The sequence below is a fragment of the Podarcis raffonei genome, chromosome 3 (genome assembly GCF_027172205.1).
Source record: "Podarcis raffonei isolate rPodRaf1 chromosome 3, rPodRaf1.pri, whole genome shotgun sequence".
Taxonomy (NCBI): Eukaryota; Metazoa; Chordata; class Lepidosauria; order Squamata; family Lacertidae; genus Podarcis; species Podarcis raffonei.
In genome coordinates this window covers 21,477,905-21,498,374 of record NC_070604.1, presented here as the reverse complement: position 1 = coordinate 21,498,374, position 20,470 = coordinate 21,477,905, and the positions used below count along the sequence as shown (strand labels likewise).

At 45.6% G+C, this 20,470-nt stretch overlaps 1 protein-coding gene across 3 annotated transcripts in view; it reads left to right on the top strand.

Moving 5' to 3' along the window:
• SNTG2 (syntrophin gamma 2) overlaps positions 1–20,470 on the top strand; it is a 218,262-nt gene that overhangs the window by 101,991 nt on the left and 95,801 nt on the right. For all 3 annotated transcript variants that reach the window (XM_053380786.1, XM_053380785.1, XM_053380787.1), the window contains 2 exons: positions 15,312–15,355; positions 15,465–15,506. In XM_053380786.1, the coding sequence (XP_053236761.1) occupies positions 15,312–15,355; positions 15,465–15,506 (86 nt within the window). The remainder of the gene's footprint in view (positions 1–15,311; positions 15,356–15,464; positions 15,507–20,470) is intronic.

The following is a 20,470-nucleotide window of genomic DNA, read 5'->3' as shown; positions in this document are numbered from 1 at the left end:
AAATCACAGAGCCCCCAAACGTGTGAGATCAATGAGTTCTGTGCTCTTGTGCAATTGATGTGACTCACACGAGAGCACAGCCAGGATGATGCGCAATCCCAGTTTTCGGTCCCAAAATGTTGAAACGTATGTAGATTCACTAAATATTTCATTTTTCTTTTAATACAGAGTTCTGGTTTAGATTCCTTTGGACATTAAATCATCACAAAACAAAAGTTTAGCAGAATAAAAGTAGTGCAAGATAACATAAATATAAATTAACCCAAACACAAATAAAGCTTCAACATGAAATTTAAATGCTGATTTGCTTGCAACATGCCCCCTTTACGCAAATATTAAAATAAAATGAATGTGAAACCTAAGTGAACAAAAGCATACTTTTAATACAACCTCCACAGGCATACTGTCTTGTACATGGCATAAAAATAGCATGTGAGGGAGGAAAAAATGAATGTGTTTCACCCACTCGGTAAATGAGCTAGGTGGAAAAGAAGGAAGAAGAATGCTTATACTGTAAGCTGACAGCAAAATGTAATAATGGAGCAGTAAAATGAAACTGCGTGTTCTAGAGAAAAGTTGTTTTAAAAAAGCAACTGGAGGTGTCTGGATAGCCTACCCAAACCAAGCCTGAAAATGGAGGGGGAAAGTCATAGCAACATGTTGAAGGCAACTTTTAATGTGGCTAAAGCCTGGTTGTTTCATTTTCCTAGTTACGTATGTGTACACACATACACACAACTATTGGACGGGCGGCAGAAATTTTTCCCCAGCCCGCATAGTCACAGAATGTTGACACCATTGTGATGATGCTCTTTTGCCCACTATCCAATTTCCGTAGAAGTTGCAGGCTTGCAACGTTCTAAACCTTTGCAGTTCCACTGTGCCCTTATCAGATACAGCATGTGGAGTCAGACAAGCTGCAAAAACAATACAAAATGAATTCTGTTGAAACTGAGTGGTGAAGATAGTTTACTCAACTATGCCAGAGGCTATTTGTTGCAATGGGCACCCCCCCCCCCACACACACACCCTGGGAATCAATTGAACATGTTGGCTTTTAGGAGAGCTATTTCTACTGAATGCCAAAACAGATAGATAGATAGATAGATGATAGATCGATAGATATTAAAACTGATATATTCAGTTTAATCTGGGGGGAAATGTCACACTCATGAAACACTAGTGCTGAATTCTTATTTATTCAATGTGGTCCTGGTCTTTAAAAACATTTTAAAATTCATTTATGCATGGTGTAGCACTACAAGAATGAGCGTACCCTGCTTGCCTGTGTCTGGACATCATGGCATATTGCTATCCTGTGGGGTTATTGTCAAGGAGAGGGTGAGATTCAATGGGGTAGTTACCTGATCAATAATTGGAAGAGAAACGGAATACAGGCCCCAGCTGGAATAATGGGTTATTTGTAATGTTAAAGGGTACAATTTCAAGGAGCAGTTAATGGGTTATTCATACTGTTTCCAACAAGGATATTTGGGGTCAACTTACATATGTATCCATAACATAAAAGACAAGCAGGCATCATCTGATATTTGAGGGTGGAGTTTATAAACCTGGCAACTGCTAATGTCGATTTGGCCCAGTGCATTTCTCTTATGACAGTGGTGGCCAAATTTGGCCCTCCAGCTGTTTTAGGACTACAGTTTCCATAATCCCTGACCACTGGTCTTGCTAGCTAGGGATGATGGGAGTTGTAGTCCAAAAACAGCTGGAGGGTCAAGTTTGGCCACCACTGTCTGATGAAATCCTACTTAATGAAAGAAGATAGCCTTTTTAATGGTTCACATGGGAAATTCTCAACAGGTGGGCTTCTCAGCTGGAAACACTCTGCCAAGTCTTCAAGATTGTAGATCCCAACATTGTGGCCCAAGCCATTTTTGGCATGTCACAACCACAAATCGGAAAGCCCTGATAAAACGCACTGGGGCACACAAAATTTCCTCCCCCCCAATAAACTTGTGGCAGCTCTACTTTACAAATTAGATGTTAATATTACATTTTATCGTACAAGGAAAAAGTGTTGTTGTTGTTTTCCTTTGTGCGCTGCACGACAGATGCCTGTGATTAGAAACGATTTTGCATCTAAGATATCAAGGGCAAAATGTGGAGCCACAAAAATAACTGCAGGAAAATTAATGAGTTGATAGTACCTGTTAATAATAAATCATGTTTTTCTTCATTTCGTCTTAAGCTGTGTAGCTCAGTAGGAAACATCCCTTCCATTACCTGATCACATTCAGTTCAGAGACTGTACTTTTTGAGAATTCTAAGGAAAAACCATCTTCTGCAGAAACTGCTGCTTGCCTTCTATCACTGTGCCATTGAGAGCGTGCTCACTTATGGCTTATGTGTGTGGTACGGAAGCTGTACTACCCAGGACAGGATGGGGTTGTGCAGAGTTGTTAAGGCAGCAGAGAGCATTGTTGGCTGCCCACTCTCCACCTTAGAGCAGATTTATGCCACAAGGTGCCATAGGAAGGCACTGGACATAGTTAAAGATCCATCGCATCCTGGTCACTGTCTCTTCGAGCTCCTGCCGTCGGGACGGAGATACAGGACGATGAAGACAAGAACGAGCCGTCTTAAGAACAGCTTCTTCTCCAGAGCGATCTCGGCCCTGAATGGGAAGCCTGGACTTTGAAAGTCATCTAATCTTCCTTGCTGTACTATACTGTATTGTTTAATTAGTGTTTTTATGGAGCAGTCAAGTAATTTCGTTGTCCCCGAGAGGGGGCAATGACAATAAAGATATTATTATTATTATTATTATTATTATTATTATTATTATTATTATTATTATTATTCTGCCCTTTTGTTTTTGCGTATCTCCTTCCCACTGTCTTGAAACAAGAAATAATAAGATCTCTGGTCGGCCTCCAGTGCCATCCTTGGAATAGAAAGGTTGAAGACGCCAGTCTGCCTCTCTTTTATTTCCTTTAAAACTTTAAATATTCATTACTTCCATGGATTCAGTGCCACATTATTCAGTTCAGTAAGCCTTTTACCTATGGTATTAATCATGTCCATGTTGGTACTAACCTCCCTGTTCTCAGATATTAGAATGCATTTTAGTTGCTTGAGATGAGGTTTTCTTTCTTTGCCCAAAGTAGTGGATTTAGTACTTCGTTGAAGTAATGGAAGTAAGAAACCTTTAAAAAATAAAAAATAAAAGGTCCACTTCCTTGAATTGTTATTGTCAGGGAACTGCCATCTGAGACGCAGGAGGTGAAAGGGCTCACAGAGGGTGAGAGAGAACATTCAGCTGAGGAGGGGACCAGCAGGGGGAGAAGTGGAGTTCCAAGGGAAAGTGAGGCGGAGGGAGGGCTCAGAGACACTTCAAGCGAAAATAGTGGGGAGGTTTCAAGACCTCCTGTAGGGACACCCACTCCTCGCCGGAAACTGTCACGCCGAGAGTCCAGAAGACGCGTTTCCGTTAAGGAGCTTTTATGCTGGAAGAAGTTCCGTAAACGCCCACTGTCCGATTCAACGAGCGACTGATGGAGCCATGCTTAAGGAGCTCCATCAGAGACAGAGGTTTGTGGACTTAGCCAAACTCTGAGGGACTAGGATTTTACGCACAAGCAGCTCACCATCCCATCACAGCAATCGGACAGTCCCTGAAAGCAGCTTGTGCAAAGAGGCATCATGAGCAACCCAGCCGGAGCCGGGGGAGCAGGAGGAGCTGGAGAGGGTCCAAGCCTGGAAGAAAGGTACAGGGTGTTGGAGCTCCAGCTAGCGCTGCAAACGGCGAGGCTAGAGGAAAGGAGGGCACAGGATGCAGATAAGACAAAAGGCGCCCCACTAGCAAGAAAGATGCCAGGATTGGTGCAGAAGTTTGGGGGGGACCCCAGGAACTATCAAGCCTTTAGGACAGAGATGCAGTATGCTCTCGAGCTGCAGTTTAACGACTTTCCCGACGAGGCATCGCGAGTGGCGTTTGTGATTGGCCATCTCGAAGGAGGGGCGAGAGACTGGGTTAGACCCCTGATGGCAGGGAATGGTGAAATGCTGAAGGACACAAGGAAGTTTTTTCGTGCCATGGATTTGATGTTTTCCAGCGAGATTGAACAGGGACTGGTGCGCAGACAATTGATGGGTTGCAAACAGGGGAGCCAATCGGTTCGTGAGTACTGGACTGAGTTTACCATGTTGATACATAAATTGGGATGGGACCTATCGGCGGAACCCATTCAAATGCTCTTTGAAGAAGGGCTTTCTTCGGCGGTGAAAGACGAACTTTCCCGGGCGCCCAGGGCGGAGTCTATGGACCAGCTGACCAAATCAGCGCTGACCATTGGAGCGCGCCAGGAGGCAAGAGCCTTGGAGAAGCGGGAGGGGAAAGGAGAGCGTTGGAGGGATTTCCGCATTCCAGAGATTCCAGAGCCAAGTTTCCCGCCAGGAGAGCCGATGGAAGTTGGAACAGCGCGCGCGCGCGCAGTTTCAAATCCCAGTGAAGGGAGGAAGAAGGAGGGAAAGAGCGCCAAGAAATGTTATCTCTGCCAGCAGCCAGGTCACTTTGCCAGAGTCTGCCCGCAAAGAAAGGAATGGCAAGGGATGGCGGGAGCTGTTGGGGGAAAGGAGGAGGGAGTCCAGGAGTCAGTAAAAGCCAACGCCTGGCTGCCACTGTCGGGGCACTGCAGCCAGGCCAAGGAGCAGTAAAAGTGCCCACTCCGGAACCTCCAAGACCAGCCCTAGTAATAGAGGTGTTGCTAGAGCTGGCAAACGGATACCCACTAAAGACAAAGGCGCTGTTGGACTCAGGCAGCTCCTGTAATTTTATGAGTAAGGAGTTTGCAGCTGAACACCAGATACAGACACTCCCTTTAAGCAACCACCTGCAGGTGACCACGATCGATGGGAGGGAGCTGTTGGGAGGAGAAGTTAGTCTACAGACCGTCCCAATGGTTATGAGGGTGGCCAGGCACACCGAAAGGATAGCGTTCAATGTGGCCACCCTGGGAGGGGCTCCCGTCATTTTGGGAATGAGCTGGCTAGCGTTGCATGACCCGCTAGTGGGCTGGCATCAGAGAGTGGTCTCCTTTGGGTCAGCACATTGCCTGGAACATTGCAGAGAGGGAAAGGTGCCAGAAGGGGCAAAAGCCTTTCTAGCAGGGACGGAAGTGGCAGGCAAAGGGAAGGTGCCCAAACAATACGCTGATCTGAGCAAGGTCTTCAGCGAAAGGGAAGCAGATAAACTACCACCGCACAGAGACTTTGACTGCCAAATTAACCTGGTCCCTGGGGCCCAGCTCCCCGTGGGCAAGCTGTACGCCATGTCAGACAGGGAAATGCAGGAGTTAAGGGAGTTTATCGATAAAAACCTGAAGAGGGGCTTCATCAGAGAGTCCAGAGCGGTGGGGGGGAGCCCAGTGTTTTTTGTGGACAAAAAAAAACACGGATAAACCCCGGCTTGTAGTGGATTACAGGCGGCTAAATGCCGTGTCAGAACCAGTGACTTTCCCCATGCCCAGGATTGATGACATTTTGACCAGGGTGAGGAAGGGAAAGATATTCACGAAATTGGACCTGAGAGGGGCATACAACCTGATACGAATAAAGAAAGGGGATGAATGGAAAACCACCATGTTCACCCCTTTGGGGGCTTTTGAATATCTCGTTATGCCATTCGGATTACAATCAGGCTCCGCCTGTTTTCAATCGCTCATGAACCATGTCCTGGGACCTTTGCTCTACAAGAATTGCGTGCCCTTCCTCGATGACGTGCTGATATATTCAGAGAATGAGGAGCAGCATGTAAAGGATGTCAGGGAAGTGCTGAGCCAGCTCCAAGCAAACCAGCTGTGGGTGAAATTGGAGAAGTGTCAGTTTCACACCAAGGAGGTGGAATTCCTGGGGTACCGCTTATCAGACAAGGGATTAGCCATGGATCCAGGCAAGGTCCAGGCGGTGCTGGAATGGAAGACACCGAAAACGAAAAAGGATGTGCAAAGGTTCTTAGGGTTTGGGAACTTTTACCGTAAATTCATCAAGAACTTTGCCCACTTAACGGCTCCCATCACGGACTGTCTAAGCAGCAAGAAGAAATTCGTTTGGACGGCGGAGGCGGAGCAAGCATTTGAGGAATTGAAAAGGGCATTCGCTTCGGAAGAACAGCTCCTGCATGTGGATTTACAAAAACCCATGAGAGTGGAAACTGATGCCTCAGACCGGGCGGTGGGGGCGGTGCTGCTTCAGCCAGGGAGCAATAAGTCGGAATGGAGACCTTGTGCCTTCTTTTCGCGTAAGCTGAACAAATCCGAGAGGAACTACACCGTATATGACCGAGAACTACTCGCCATTCACGAAGCGTTCCGGAGATGGAGACACTTACTAATTGGCGCACAGCATAAGGTGCAAGTGTGTACGGACCACAAGAATTTGGAGTATTGGAGAACGGCACGAGTGCTCAACCAACGACAAGTGAGATGGGCCCAGGAGTTCTCCAAATTCCATTTTGAAATCTGCTATGTGCCAGGTCCAGAAAACATCAGAGCGGACGCTCTCTCTCGCAAACCTGAATATTTGAAGGGGGAGGGAGCGCCTGAAGAGAGACATATTATCCCAGAGGACCACTGGGTGTGTGGGGCGGCCTGGGTGGGGCAAAGGGAACTGGTAGAGGGAACGGTAAATGATGAATACGCCCAGGATAAGCTCAGAGGTTTAAGGAGAGAGGGAGAAGACCCCGGAGGTTTTGAAGAAAGAAACGGGGCATTGTATTACAAAGGGGCTCTATATATACCCGAAGGGGAATTGAGGGGGAGAGTACTCAAACAGCTGCACGACAATCCCACAGCGGGGCATTTTGGGCAACACAAGACCATGTGGTTGGTGACCAGGGAGTTTTGGTGGCCCAAGGTGAGGGAGGATGTACGGGAGTATGTGAGAAGGTGTGACCAATGCCAGAGAGCCAAAGGAGAAAGGCGGGCACCAGCGGGGTTATTAGAACCGTTACCCACACCAGAACGACCGTGGGAGGCGGTATCGATAGATTTTATGACGGATCTGCCTAAATCCCAGGGGAAAACCGCCATACTAGTCGTAGTAGACCTGTTAACTAAGATGGGTCACTTTGTAGCTTGCTCACATGCAGTCACGGCGGAAGAGACAGCGAAATTGTTTGTAGAACATATTTTTAGGCTGCATGGCGCCCCCTTGAGGGTGGTCTCCGACAGAGGGAAACAGTTCACGTCCAGATTCTGGAGGAAACTTATGAGCTTGTTGCACGTAGAGGTCAACTTTTCGACTGCCAGGCACCCTGAGACCAATGGGCAGGCGGAGAGGGCAAACGGTATCCTCCAACAATACCTGAGGTGTTATGTCAATGACAGAGAGAACGATTGGGTCGAAAAGTTGGCGCTAGCGGAATTTGCTTACAATAATGCAGAGAATGTGTCCACCGGGATGAGCCCCTTTTTGGCTAATTATGGGTGCCACCCCAGGGCATTTCCAGGGGGAGGAGGGGAGAGATGGAGTGTCCCGGCCGCTGAACATTTTGTAGAAGAAATGGAAGCGATCCATCGTCAACTCCAACTCAACTTAGAAAGGGCCAAAGAAGAATATAAGAGGCAGGCAGACAAGAGCAGAAGGGAAGGTGAAACCATTAGGGTGGGGAGTCAGGTCTGGCTATCAACCCAAGGGTTGCCGTTCAAGGGGGGTTGCAAGAAATTGAGACCCAAAAGATTGGGACCATTTGAGGTCATCCAACAGGTCAACCCAGTGGCTTTCAGACTCCGGTTACCGAACCACATGAAACTGCACCCAGTATTCCACAGGTCATTACTGTCACCATATAGGGGGGAAGGTGAAGGGGTATCCACACGGGGGCCAGCCATAGAAGAAAGGGAAAGCAGCAACCATGTGGCGGAAATCATCGACTCCAGGTGGAAGGGTAATCAGGTGGAGTATTTGGTCGCGTGGGAAGGGGAACCGGAGTCGGAAAACACCTGGGTGACGGCAGAGGAGGTCCGTGACGAGATCTTGGTCGAAACGTTCCACCAAAGGTTCCCCAGGAAACCTCAGCCAATAGCGAGGTTCCGGAGGGAGTACTTTGGCACCACCGACGATGAGGAGGAACTGGAAGGATTCAGGGAATCGGAGTTGGAAGGAGGAACAGACTCCGATGAGGAGCAGTACTTGGAAACCGGTAACAGCAAGAGGTGGAGGGAAGTGTTCGAAACTTCGGAAGATGAGGGAGGTTCATTCAGGGGTTTTGCTCCCTCGCCTCCCGCAGAGGAGGGGAGGGAAGGGGGTGAAGGGGGCCCTGGAGGGGAGGTGGATGTCAGGGAACTGCCATCTGAGACGCAGGAGGTGAAAGGGCTCACGGAGGGTGAGAGAGACCATTCAGCTGAGGAGGGGACCAGCAGGGGGAGAAGTGGAGTTCCAAGGGAAAGTGAGGCGGAGGGAGGGCTCAGAGACACTTCAAGCGAAAATAGTGGGGAGGTTTCAAGACCTCCTGTAGGGACACCCACTCCTCGCCGGAAACTGTCACGCCGAGAGTCCAGAAGACGCGTTTCCGTTAAGGAGCTTTTATGCTGGAAGAAGTTCCGTAAACGCCCACTGTCCGATTCAACGAGCGACTGATGGAGCCATGCTTAAGGAGCTCCATCAGAGACAGAGGTTTGTGGACTTAGCCAAACTCTGAGGGACTAGGATTTTACGCACAAGCAGCTCACCATCCCATCACAGTTATGGTAAAAAACGACAACAGAGTTGACTTTTTTTTCTTGTAAAGCAAATGTAGCATAAAACCATAGTTTGACTTAAGAGAATTCTAAAAAGCTTTACATTTTGTGTAGAATTTATGGCGTCATGTCAGCTGACTGTTGCTGCCAGCAGCTCCTCTTGAGATAAATCTCTGTGCCACTTTAAAAGAGAAGCAGTATAACACACGAGTGTTCTTAGCATGGAGTATGGCTTTACAAAAATGGTATTAATAGACAGTCTCCATTTTAGTTCTTGGTGTTTATCTATTGCATCATGCGTTTTGTAAGCAATGAAAGAATATGTGTGCAAGGCTACTGTTTGTTAAATACAGAGAGCCAGCGTGGTGTAGTGGTTAAGAGCGGTGGACTCGTAATCTGGTGAACCGGGTTCGCGTCTCTGCTCCTCCACATGCAGCTGCTGGGTGACCTTGGGCTAGTCACACTTCTCTGAAGTCTCTCAGCCTCACTCACCTCGCAGAGTGTTTGTTGTGGGGGAGGAAGGGAAAGGAGAATGTTAGCCACTTTGAGACTCCTTCGAGTACTGATAAAGCGGGATATCAAATCCAAACTCTTCTGCTTCTTCTTCTACAGATCTACTTATGAAGAAAGTAGAACTTTGTAATTTATATGTTAGCGCCTTAGGGTACATTATGCTGTTACAGAATAACTTAGCAGGTCTTAGCCTGGCCAGTGGCAGGATAGAAGAACAGCATATAAACCGCTCTGAGCTTTCCCAAAGGAAGAGGGAAATCTATGTGTAATAAACAGTGTATTGTTCCAGGAGCCTCTAAATCATTTATGAGCTTCATTTCACACTTTGGTGTTGTCAAAGTTTATTAAGTTGGAAGACTTAAAACTGTAATCCTTTCCCCACTTTCCCCTTCAGTGCTGTTTTAAGTTAATATTGCGGGCATTGCAAATTCATACTATTGTTTCTTTATCGCCACTAAAGCAAGCTTATGTTTGAGCACCATACCAATATAATAACCATGATGCGGTAAATAAAGTCTATGGAGCTGTGTTTTGATTGATGTGCCATCTGGGGGGAAAACAGAATGCAGCTACAAGATAAAATACGTTTAAGATAAAATGATCAGATTGGCAGCATGAGTTTTTCCATTATCCAGAGGTAGCAAGAAATCACAGGAGAAGCATCATCCTATTAATCCATGATAGCTTCAGCAGCAGAAACAGCTCTGTCTTCCTGGCAGGCAAACTTTAGTTTTTAGTCTAACTTGAAAAGCCAAAATTTGGATGAGATGCCATGTAAGGTATTTGGCAATGGCTGTGTATTGCTCATGTGGTGGATTTGGGGGATGACCATGTACCTGTATTGCAGAAGTACTCTTCTGTGGTTGCTTCTGAGCTGCAGCAGGTACAGTGAACAAGCCCTAGGTAACCATTAGAGAGTTGGATCTGTGTTCCAGTTATGGATCTTAATGTTCAGACTTCTAAGCTCCCAGTACGTTTCCGAGCACAATTCAAAGTGTTGGTGTTGACCTTTAAAGCCCTAAACGGCCTTGGCCCAGTATACCTGAAGGAGCGTCTCCACCCCCATCATTCTGCCCGGGTGCTGAGGTCCAGCGCCGAGGGCCTTCTGGCGGTTCCCTCATTGCAAGAAGCAAAGCTACAGGGAAGCAGGCAGAGGGCCTTCTCAGTAGTGGCGCCCACCCTGTGGAACGCCCTCCCACCAGATGTCAAAGAGATAAACAACTACCTGACATTCAGAAGACATCTGAAGGCAGCCCTGTTCAGGGAAGTTTTTAATGTGTGATATTTTAATGTATTTTTAATCTTCGTTGGAAGGTGCCCAGATTGGCTGGGGAAGGCCAGCCAGATGGGCGGGGTGCAAATAAAAATTATTATTATTATTATTATTATTATTATTATTATTATTATTATTATTAGCTCTGGTGATTGCAAGGTGGCTTTTAAGACTAAGACAAGCCTTACATGGTTCTGCACATTCAGTCATACAGAAGTAAATCAACTTGTATGTTTATAACAGTCACAAGCTGCAAGGATGGCAGCATTGGGATGAACCATTGTTGGCATGCATGCTGATCTCTCTGGTGCAAGCTATTCCGTGGGCCATTTTGGACAATGCAATCCCAACTCTACCAGCCAAAGTGAAGTGCTTTGAAGGGGAAAGACTTAAGTTCTGAGAGCCAGCATGGTGTAGCAGTATCTGGTGAACCGGGTTCGCTTCACTGCTCCTATACATGCAGCTGCTGGGTGACCTTGGGCTAGTCACACATCTCTGAAGTCTCTCAGCCTCACTCACCTCACAGAGTGTTTGTTGTGGGGGAGGAAGGGAAAGGAGAATGTTAGCCGCTTTGAGACTCCTTAAGGGGAGTGAAAGGCGGGATATCAAGTCCAAACTCCTCCTCCTCCTCCTCCTCTTCTTCTTCTTTAGGGAAAAGACTTAAGGCCTGATCCTATGCAGAGGTAAGTGCATTTATTAAAATCAATGAGTTTATGCACACCTGCATAGGATCCAGCTATTAGCAGCGTCTGATTTTTCCTGTTGGAAAATTGGAACTAAAAGTGCTTGACCTTTGGTTATATCTTCTGGCTGAAATACAGCTTGGCTCCAGTCATTGAGAATTGGTTGCTTAAGTATTGCAAGAACTTTGTATAAATACAGGGGAGTTGTTTCCTTGTTGAACTACTTTGCACATAACCCTAAGCCAAACCATGACTTAGCGCAAGCATCCAGACTCCAGAAGAGGAGACTTTGGCCACTGAACTGCTGGGAGCTAAGCCATGGTTTGCCAGGAGAGCAATGCTGAAGGGAAAGTCCAGAGCATGACCACTGCCTGTCAAGTTGAGAGTACTGCATTAGATAGACCAGCTTAATGTACAGTGTCTATGCAAACGGTATTCCAAAAGCAAAAGAAAAGAGCAAATTCTGGTAAGCGTGCATTAGAGTTTACTCATAACATTTCCGAAATTCTCATACTGCTTTCTTTTTGCGCTGTTGATCAGATTTTGTTTTCTTTACCATCTGTCATGCCTACATATAGTAATTTCTTGGAATGCAGTAGAACTGAAGAACTAAGCATATTGTCATGCTTTAAAATATAGCAGTGTGAAACAAAATGAGAGAAAAATATAACCTTACCAAGTGGACTACATTAGACTTTAGGAACACTCTGTATTCTTTCAGTATGATAGACATACAGTTTTTGAAAGACGTTTTGATTCAGATTGAAAAGCCTCTGTATTCCTAATAGCACACTTTTAGCACAAAAGAGTGGTAACTGTGCTTTCCTAGGGTACAATTTATGAAAAGGCAGCTTGGACTTTACTGCAGGACACTCAGTTGTATTCATTTTGCTGTGAAAGACAATTTTTAAAAAGATAAAAAAAGCCTTACTCATGTTGTTTGGGTTACAGTTTTTTGTGTTGTGCTTTAGTTTACCCAATAACAGAAATAACCATAATTTCAGCCCTCTAGTATGTATCTGAGCCATTTTTCAAACTTTCAGAAAACCATATTTCTAGGCCACTTTATTCCATGTCTCACTTTTCTTGATATAGAAAACCAGAATAAAAGCACCATTATGTAGCAATCTTTTTTTTTTTTTTTTTTGTAGTGGGAGCTAATCACAAACTCCTGCCAATCAAACCGTACAGAATGTACTTGTTTTCCTCAAAAGAAAAGGAACAACTCATCAATGCACGGTCACGTACATCTTAAATAAGGGATTTTTTTCCTCTTCAAGTTCTTCTCATACACCATGGAATACATCCTGGGCTTAGGAAAATTCCTGTAAGAGAATAATTCTCTTGCCATTATAAAGCAACATCAGAGCCTTCAACAGTGGCATATTCTGTAAAGTAGAGAAGTTTGTTAAAAAGAGAGAAAGTGGGACATGCTCTCAGCCATGAGATTTGCGTGGTTTCCCTAGCTCATGGTTTTTGGATGCATCAGCCTGGTTGCCAGTGGCATAGCGTGGGCAGGGCCAGAGGGGCAGTTTGCCCTAAGCGCAAAATCCTTAGGGGTGCCAAAATTTCAAAAGGAAAACAAATAGCATAGTAAAAAATAGATAGGTAGATAGATGGTTGATAGATAGATAGTGTTAGAGGTATCGGTTGGTTGCTCAAGAGCAATCAGGCAATATGCCTCAATAGTCTGTTCTAAAGCTTTCTTATTAGTGATAAAAACCTTTAGAATGCAGAGTGCCTATATTCCGTGTCTTGCTCATTCACTTGCAAAATCTGAGAGTGGGCGGTCCTTAAACCTTCCCCAGCAGAGTAGTTTCTTAACGCCTAGTCTGCACCTCCCCTCTCTGCGCGGAAGCTTACTGCGCAAAGAAGGCTTGGGTAACGGGGGATCTCCCTCCTCCCCGCTTTGCTCAGGCAAGGTGTCCTGGCACCGCCTTGCCTCGTCCGCCCCCTGCATCTCCTCTCCACTAGAGGCGTGGCTACCTTCCTCCGCTGAGGAAGTGCTGCTTCCCATGATCTTTGGGGGCTCTCTGTAATCCATCCGGCTTTTCCCCTCTCGCCCCTGAGCTGATGGCAGTTCCCTGACAGATAGATAGATGATAGATAGATGATAGATTAGATGATGATGATAGATAGATAGATAGATAGATAGATAGATGATAGATATAGATAGTACACCCTCCCCCTCAAACAGAAAATCTCCCAATGTTCACGTGGGTAGATTAAGCAGCAAATTTGGCTGATGGCCTTTTACTAGGGCACCCTCTGCACGGGTTTTAGAAAGATACCCATTCCTGACCAATCTCCTGTCCCACTCCCTGCCATCTTCGATGCTCATGGGGTGCTGTGGCTGTCTCTCGGGTAGGTTGCTGAACTCTTGCTCCTTTGATCCAGTGTATCAGCGGTGCTGAGGATACTCACTTTGCTGCAGGTGCTGGCAACCCACGCTACACCACTGCTGGTTGTAGTAATTCTCAAATGACTTCAGTGCTTTGTTCCAGTTGTGGGGATGGGATATTGCCATCATCAAAACATAAGAAAGAGCACAGGACTACCTAGTCCAGCATCTTGTTTCACACAGTGGCCAAAGAGATACCTTTCTGGGAAGTCCACAAACAGCAAATGGGGACAATAGCCCTCTCTGACTGTGGATGCCTGGCAACTGGTATTCAGATGCATTGTGCCTCTGTTCCTGGAGACAGTATAGTCATCATGTTTAGCAGCCATTCATAGACTCTTCCTCATTAATTTGCATAAATACACTTCTGGAGCTATCTGTGTCACCCCTTTCATCTGCCTATCACCTGCTGGGAAGGAGAGCAAATGCTGGTTCACTGGAAATGAATCATGAAGCAGGGTCCTCCTCCCGTATGATTTCTATATTCGCATATTTAACAAAGCAGAATGGTAAGATACCACCAGGAAACAACTTCCACTCTGTTGGTGGTAAGTCTGAATGGGGACTTATTTTCTTCCCACTCCTGCTCGACACTTGAAAGGGTCTCACAAGCTCAGAGCCCCAGATCTGCTAAGTTCCCCAGAGCACCAAATTTCCTAGGGGGAAACGCATTGGGTCTCGGGAGTTGTGGGCCTGCAGTTTCCCAAGGGCACCTGATGTTAGTATGGAAATCAGATTTCCTTGGGGTTTCTGGTGACTTGAACGTTGCCATGGCAGCATTTGATCCCAGTGACAGGCAGAGGCATGGAGAAAGAAGAGAGAGAGAGATCCCGCCTACCATGTCTGCTGCTGTGATGACAGCCATTACAGCAGGAAGTGCCAGGGAAGAAGCTTTGGAGACTTACAGGGTGTTGGTAATTACATGAACATCCAGATTTTTGAAAGGAGGAGGGAGTCAGTCCAGAGTGAACCATCACTGTTGACTTGTAGGAAAACTGAGGGCAGCAGCACATCTCTGAACTAGACCATAGACCTTGATTTATGCCGCTTTTAACTATTTCCTTTTTTCTAATTAGAGCAACGTTCTAGGAAGCCATTAAAAATATGAGTGAAAAACAACAGTGCTATGATGTGAGACAAGGCTTTAAAAAAACGTGTATCTTAGAATAGGAGAGATTGTATGCTGCTTTAGTTATGCATGCAGCTGGCAAGGTGACATTCACATTAATTTCGTGTTGCAGAAACTTCGCAAATTACTGGTTGAAATAATATATCGGGTTACTCTATTCAGTGAAGTGGATTCAAAGTTCACACTAAATTGCTTTATTAAATTCTTTGTGCAACCTCCTTGATTAAAACAGCCTCTGCACATCTTTTCAGGAGGAAAGAACAAGGGAGGCAGAATTCCTATTTTACTGTCCTACCAAAGCTAATGAAAAATGTGAATTATATTTCCTCCATAATTTAATGAAATCCATCATTAGTGGGAAGTGACATTTGTGTTCCATATTAAATAATCTTTTGTGACTGGAAATCAGCCCTCTTAATTTCCTTAGAATTGCTACCAATCTATTTAGCTTTGCTGGGTGATTGCTATGCTGCTGGCATTTTTACAAGAGAGGCAGTTGTAGAAGTGACTTGTACAATAACCCTGCTTAAGACAAACTGCTGCAAGAAATATGTCCTTATTGTAAGTCTCTCAATTAATGTGTGGTTTTTCTTTTCTTCAAATAACTCTACAGCGGACCAGTCAGGAATGTTATTTATAGGAGATGCAGTAATACAGGTCAGTTTACTCTACACAACTGCTTCAAAAGTATACTACTATTTTGATGCTTGTATAACATTCTGATATTAATCCGATATTTCAAATAACCATTTTGTGACATTTTTAGGTTAATGGCATAAACGTAGAAGGTGCCACCCATGAAGAAGTGGTAAGTTCTGCTCCTTAGATTGCTTCTTTACCACTGTTTCCTGTATGTTGTTACTTAGGATGTTAATGTTGCTGTGCTGCCAGTGTACAGTTCTCAGCGCACTTTTGAAAGTTACGTAGCCATTTATTTATTTAATTGAATTTATATACCACCCTATACCCGTAGGTTTCAGTGTGGTTCACAGGATAAAATCAGAATACCTCGGGTTACAAACACCTCAGGTTACAAACACTTCGGGTTACAGACTCCGCTAACCCGGAAGTAGTACCTCAGGTCAATAACTTTACCTCAGGATGAGAATAGAAATCGCGTGGTGGTGGCGCATCGGCAGCAGGAGGCCCCATTAGCTAAAGCGGTACCTCAGGTTAAGAACGGACCTCTGGAACGAATTAAGTTTGTAACCAGAGGTACCACTGTATAAAACCACAAAGCACATAATCAAAAGAAAAACAACAACAACCCAATAACACATACACACACACCAACACATTTTAAAAGGGCATAGGATGTCAATCAAATCAACCAAAGACCTGGCTAAAGAGGAACGTTTTTGCCTGGCGCCTAAAGGTGTATAATGAAGAAGCCAGGTGAACCTCCCTGGGGAGAGCATTCCATAGAAGGGGAGCCACTGCAGAAAAGGCCTTTTCTTGTGTTGCCACCCTCTGGACTTCTCTTGGAGGAGGCACATGAAGAAGGGCCTCAGAAGGTGATCTCAGGGTTTGGGTAGATTCACATGGAAAGAGGCGGTCCTTGAGGTATTGTGGTCCTGAGCTGTTGGCATATTTCTTCACCTGGATGTAGCCCATATATATATATATATATTTGTGCTGGCTATTCTGTTCAGATGTGAGACCTCCCCTCCCCTCCCCTCCCCTCCATCATGGAAATTAGGTAAATAAGTGAGGAAGACACTCCCATTAACACCATTCAGATGCCACACATACAAAGAAAAGAAGGAGCAGGGAAGCTGTAACACCTAAGAAACTTGTAATGAAAAAACATAATCAGAACTAATCATACAAATAATTGCTTAAATCACCCCATGTTTCTTTTCCTTTTCTTTTTTAAGACAATGGATCCACATTAGCTCATCCTGTCTAATTCATTAGCCAGTTTTGATATGCCTCTGCAGCTACCAAGAAAGGCAGAACACAGAAAAGGAAAGTCTGAATTTGCACAGAGTTAGTTGTGGCCACTTGAGAAATGGTAGATTAACTGAGGTTGGAGAAGGATATGTTGAAAAAAATTGAATTTTAAACTGGGAACACACTTCTGTGTCATCTATCAGTCCCTCCAGTATATTAATTCATCTTCGATCTTAAGGTGCTTCTCTTGTTATTTTACCTGCATTATTTGCACTTAATACTGGTGTAGATTTACCATTGTCTATCTGGTACTTGGCTACATCCCAAACTGCAAAGCATCATCACACTTTAGAACTTAATTGGTGGCTCAGCAACTAATTTTACACAGCCTGGAAGGCAAAATCCCCTCCAAGAAAAGAGGATTGAATTGAAAGCCTTTTGAACACTGCAGCACACATAACTAAATCCTTCAATCTGTTGCACTTCAATTTCTGCTAAACTCTTCATACCAATGCAAAGATCAAGAGATGCACCTGTTTGGGTGGACAACAAAACATTCCTCAGAAGTGAGGAGACCAATGGGTTTCTCGTTCGGCTGAAGAAATCAAAGTGCAAGTCAGGTCAGGCAGCATGATGTAGCAAATTGCAATGCAAAGAAAAGACCATGTAAGCTGAAATAGGAAGGTAACACATAAAGCAAATCCAGCAATTTACAAAGCAAAGGCTTTGCCTCAGCAGAAGCAGAATGGCAGAGGACAGCTGTGGTTACTAGCAACTAAGGCTGCTTGCACAACCACCTGTTTATTGAGCATTTATTTTTATTTTTTGTGGGTAGGTTATTCCACCCTCCTTTTTAGGGTAGCGTACAATATTCCATCAATCCAGATTTTTTGGGGGGTAGGGAACAGATATTTTGCTCTACAGTTGTGTAACATGAATTTTGCTCCCCAGATACTGATAGGCTGGAAGCGACCTAGGTCGCAAATAGTGGTCTCAGTTCACAACTGGTTGGTTGCTTGCTTTGAATTTCAACCCCTTGTAGTACGGTGTAGTCAGTGTATACCGAGAAAAAATTGGACACCACTCAAGGGCACCCCAAATCAGAAATACAAAAACTATCTGGTTTGTATTGTGAATTTGCCTAGCTTAGATGCCACACAATAAGAAATTCAATGGTTATCCACGGATCTGAGGGCAATGAAACAATCATTGAGATGGCTAGAGCGCCGGTGGCGGATGACCCATTCTGAAGCTGACCGGACACGGGTTAGAGCTCAATGTCAAGCCTACCAAGTGGCGGTAGCGACGGCGAAGAAGACTTTCTTCACCGCCTCTATTGCAACTGCAGAAAAAAGCAGCAGGAGACTTTTTCAGGTGGTTCGCAATCTAGCGGAACCACCTGCTACATCGGGGCCCAGTACGGGCCACATGATCTCCTGCAATGATTTTGCAAAGTTTTTTGCAGATAAAGTCGCTCAGATTCGGGAAGAGGTAGACGCCACCGTGGGAGCAGGGCCGAGGCGAGAGAGTGCCAGAGTCCTGTCTAGTCAAATTGCGTGGGATCAGTTCCAATCTGTTACCTCCGAGGATGTGGACAGGCTGCTTGGACGAGTGAAACCAACCACCTGTCTCCTTGATCCTTGCCCATCCTGGCTCATAAAAGCTAGCTGGGAAGGGCTGGGCATTGGGCTTCGTGGAGTGGTGAATGCTTCCCTCCGTGAGGGAGCCTTCCCAGACCCGCTGAAAGAGGCGGTTATTAAACCGCTTCTTAAAAAACCATCTTTAGATGCGGCCACGATGGCCAACTATTGCCCAGTCTCAAATCTTCCATTCTTGGGCAAAGTGACTGAGCGAGTGGTTGCTGAACAACTCCAGGCACGCCTGGAAGAAGCGGACCATTTGGATCCCTTCCAGTTGGGATTCAGGCCTCATCATGGGACTGAAACTGCCTTGGTCACACTGGTTGATGATCTCCGGGGGGCTAGGGACAAAGGTGAGAGCTGTTTCCTAGTTCTGCTGGATCTCTCAGCGGCATTTGATACCATCGACCATAACATCCTTCTGGACCGTCTTGAGGGGCTGGGAGCTGGGGGCACTGTCATACAGTGGTTCCGCTCCTTTCTCCTGGGCCGTGTTCAGAAAGTGGGGGGGGGATGAGTGTTCAGACCCCTGGGCTCTCACTTGTGGGGTGCCTCAGGGTTCTGTCCTCTCCCCCATGCTTTTCAACATCTATATGCAGCCGCTGGGAGAGATCATCAGGGGGTTTGGGCTGGGTGTTCATCAGTATGCGGATGATACCCAGCTCTACCTCTCTTTCAAATCAGAACCAGTGAAGGCGGTGAAGGTCCTGTGTGAGTGCCTGGAGGCGGTTGGAGGTTGGATGGCAGCTAACAGATTGAGGTTGAATCCTGACAAGACAGAAGTACTGTTCTTGGGGGACAGGAGGCGGGCAGGTGTGGAGGATTCCCTGGTCCTGAATGGGGTAACTGTGCCCCTGAAGGACCAGGTGCGCAGCCTGGGAGTCATTTTGGACTCGCAGCTGTCCATGGAGGCACAGGTTAAATCTGTGTCCAGGGCAGCTGTTTACCAGCTCCATCTGGTACGCAGGCTGAGACCCTATCTGCCTGCGGACTGTCTTGCCAGAGTGGTGCATGCTCTGGTTATCTCCCGCTTGGATTACTGCAATGCGCTCTATGTGGGGCTACCTTTGAAAGTGACCTGGAAACTACAACTAATCCAGAATGCGGCAGCTAGACTGGTGACAGGGAGCGGCCGCCGAGACCACATAACACCGGTCTTAAAAGACCTACATTGGCTCCCAGTACGTTTCCGAGCACAATTCAAAGTGTTGGTGCTGACCTTTAAAGCCCTAAATGGCCTCGGCCCAGTATACCTAAAGGAGCGTCTCCACCCCCATCGTTCTGCCCGGACACTGAGATCCAGTGCCGAGGGCCTTCTGGCGGTTCCTTCACTGCGAGAAGCCAAGTTACAGGGAACCAGGCAGAGGGCCTTCTCGGTAGTGGCGCCCTCCCTGTGGAACGCCCTCCCACCAGATGTCAAAGAGAACAACAACTATCAGACTTTTAGAAGACATCTGAAGGCAGCCCTATTTAGGGAAGCTTTTAATGTTTGATGTATTAGAGGATTTTAATATTTTTTTGGAAGCCCCCCAGAGTGGCTGGGGAAGCCCAGCCAGATGGGCGGGGTACAAATAATAAATTATTATTATTATTATTATTATTATTATTATTATTATCATCATCATCATCAATGTTATTTCCTTCATTTGTCTATAAAGTTCTTCTACAAAGATTATCCAGACGCATGAAATGTGCTTTTAATTTAATTTAATTGTTGTCCATTCTGGACATCAATCTCACACAAACTTCTAAGGGTCGAAGGAGCTGCGGAGAGGGAAAGCCCAGGAAGCTCTTGTACCTTGAAACTAAAAATCTGTAAAATATCAGGAAATGTTCAGTTAGCCATAGTTTCCTGTTTTATCCAAACTGTGAAACCATGATTATCAACTTTAGCACAAGCCATGCTATTAAATATGGTTTGAAACTGGTAACCATAGTTTCCTAGTAATGGCAAGCAGCAGCAGCAGCAGCAACTATGGTTAACTAAAGGTTTTCTGGTTTAATTGTTCATGCTTCAAAATGGAGTGTAACAGGTTTGTTTGTGCAGGCAAGAACCTCAATCCTATCGGTGCCGAGATTAAGCTGAGATATGATTATCTAAATCAGCTCTGAAGCTTTTCCTAACCCTTTTTTATGCATTCTATACCTACATTTATTTTACCTTTTAAGCTTAAAGTGGAAACAACATTTCTCTCTCTCAGTAGTTATAGTCTTGTTAAATGCAATTTACAGACTTCAA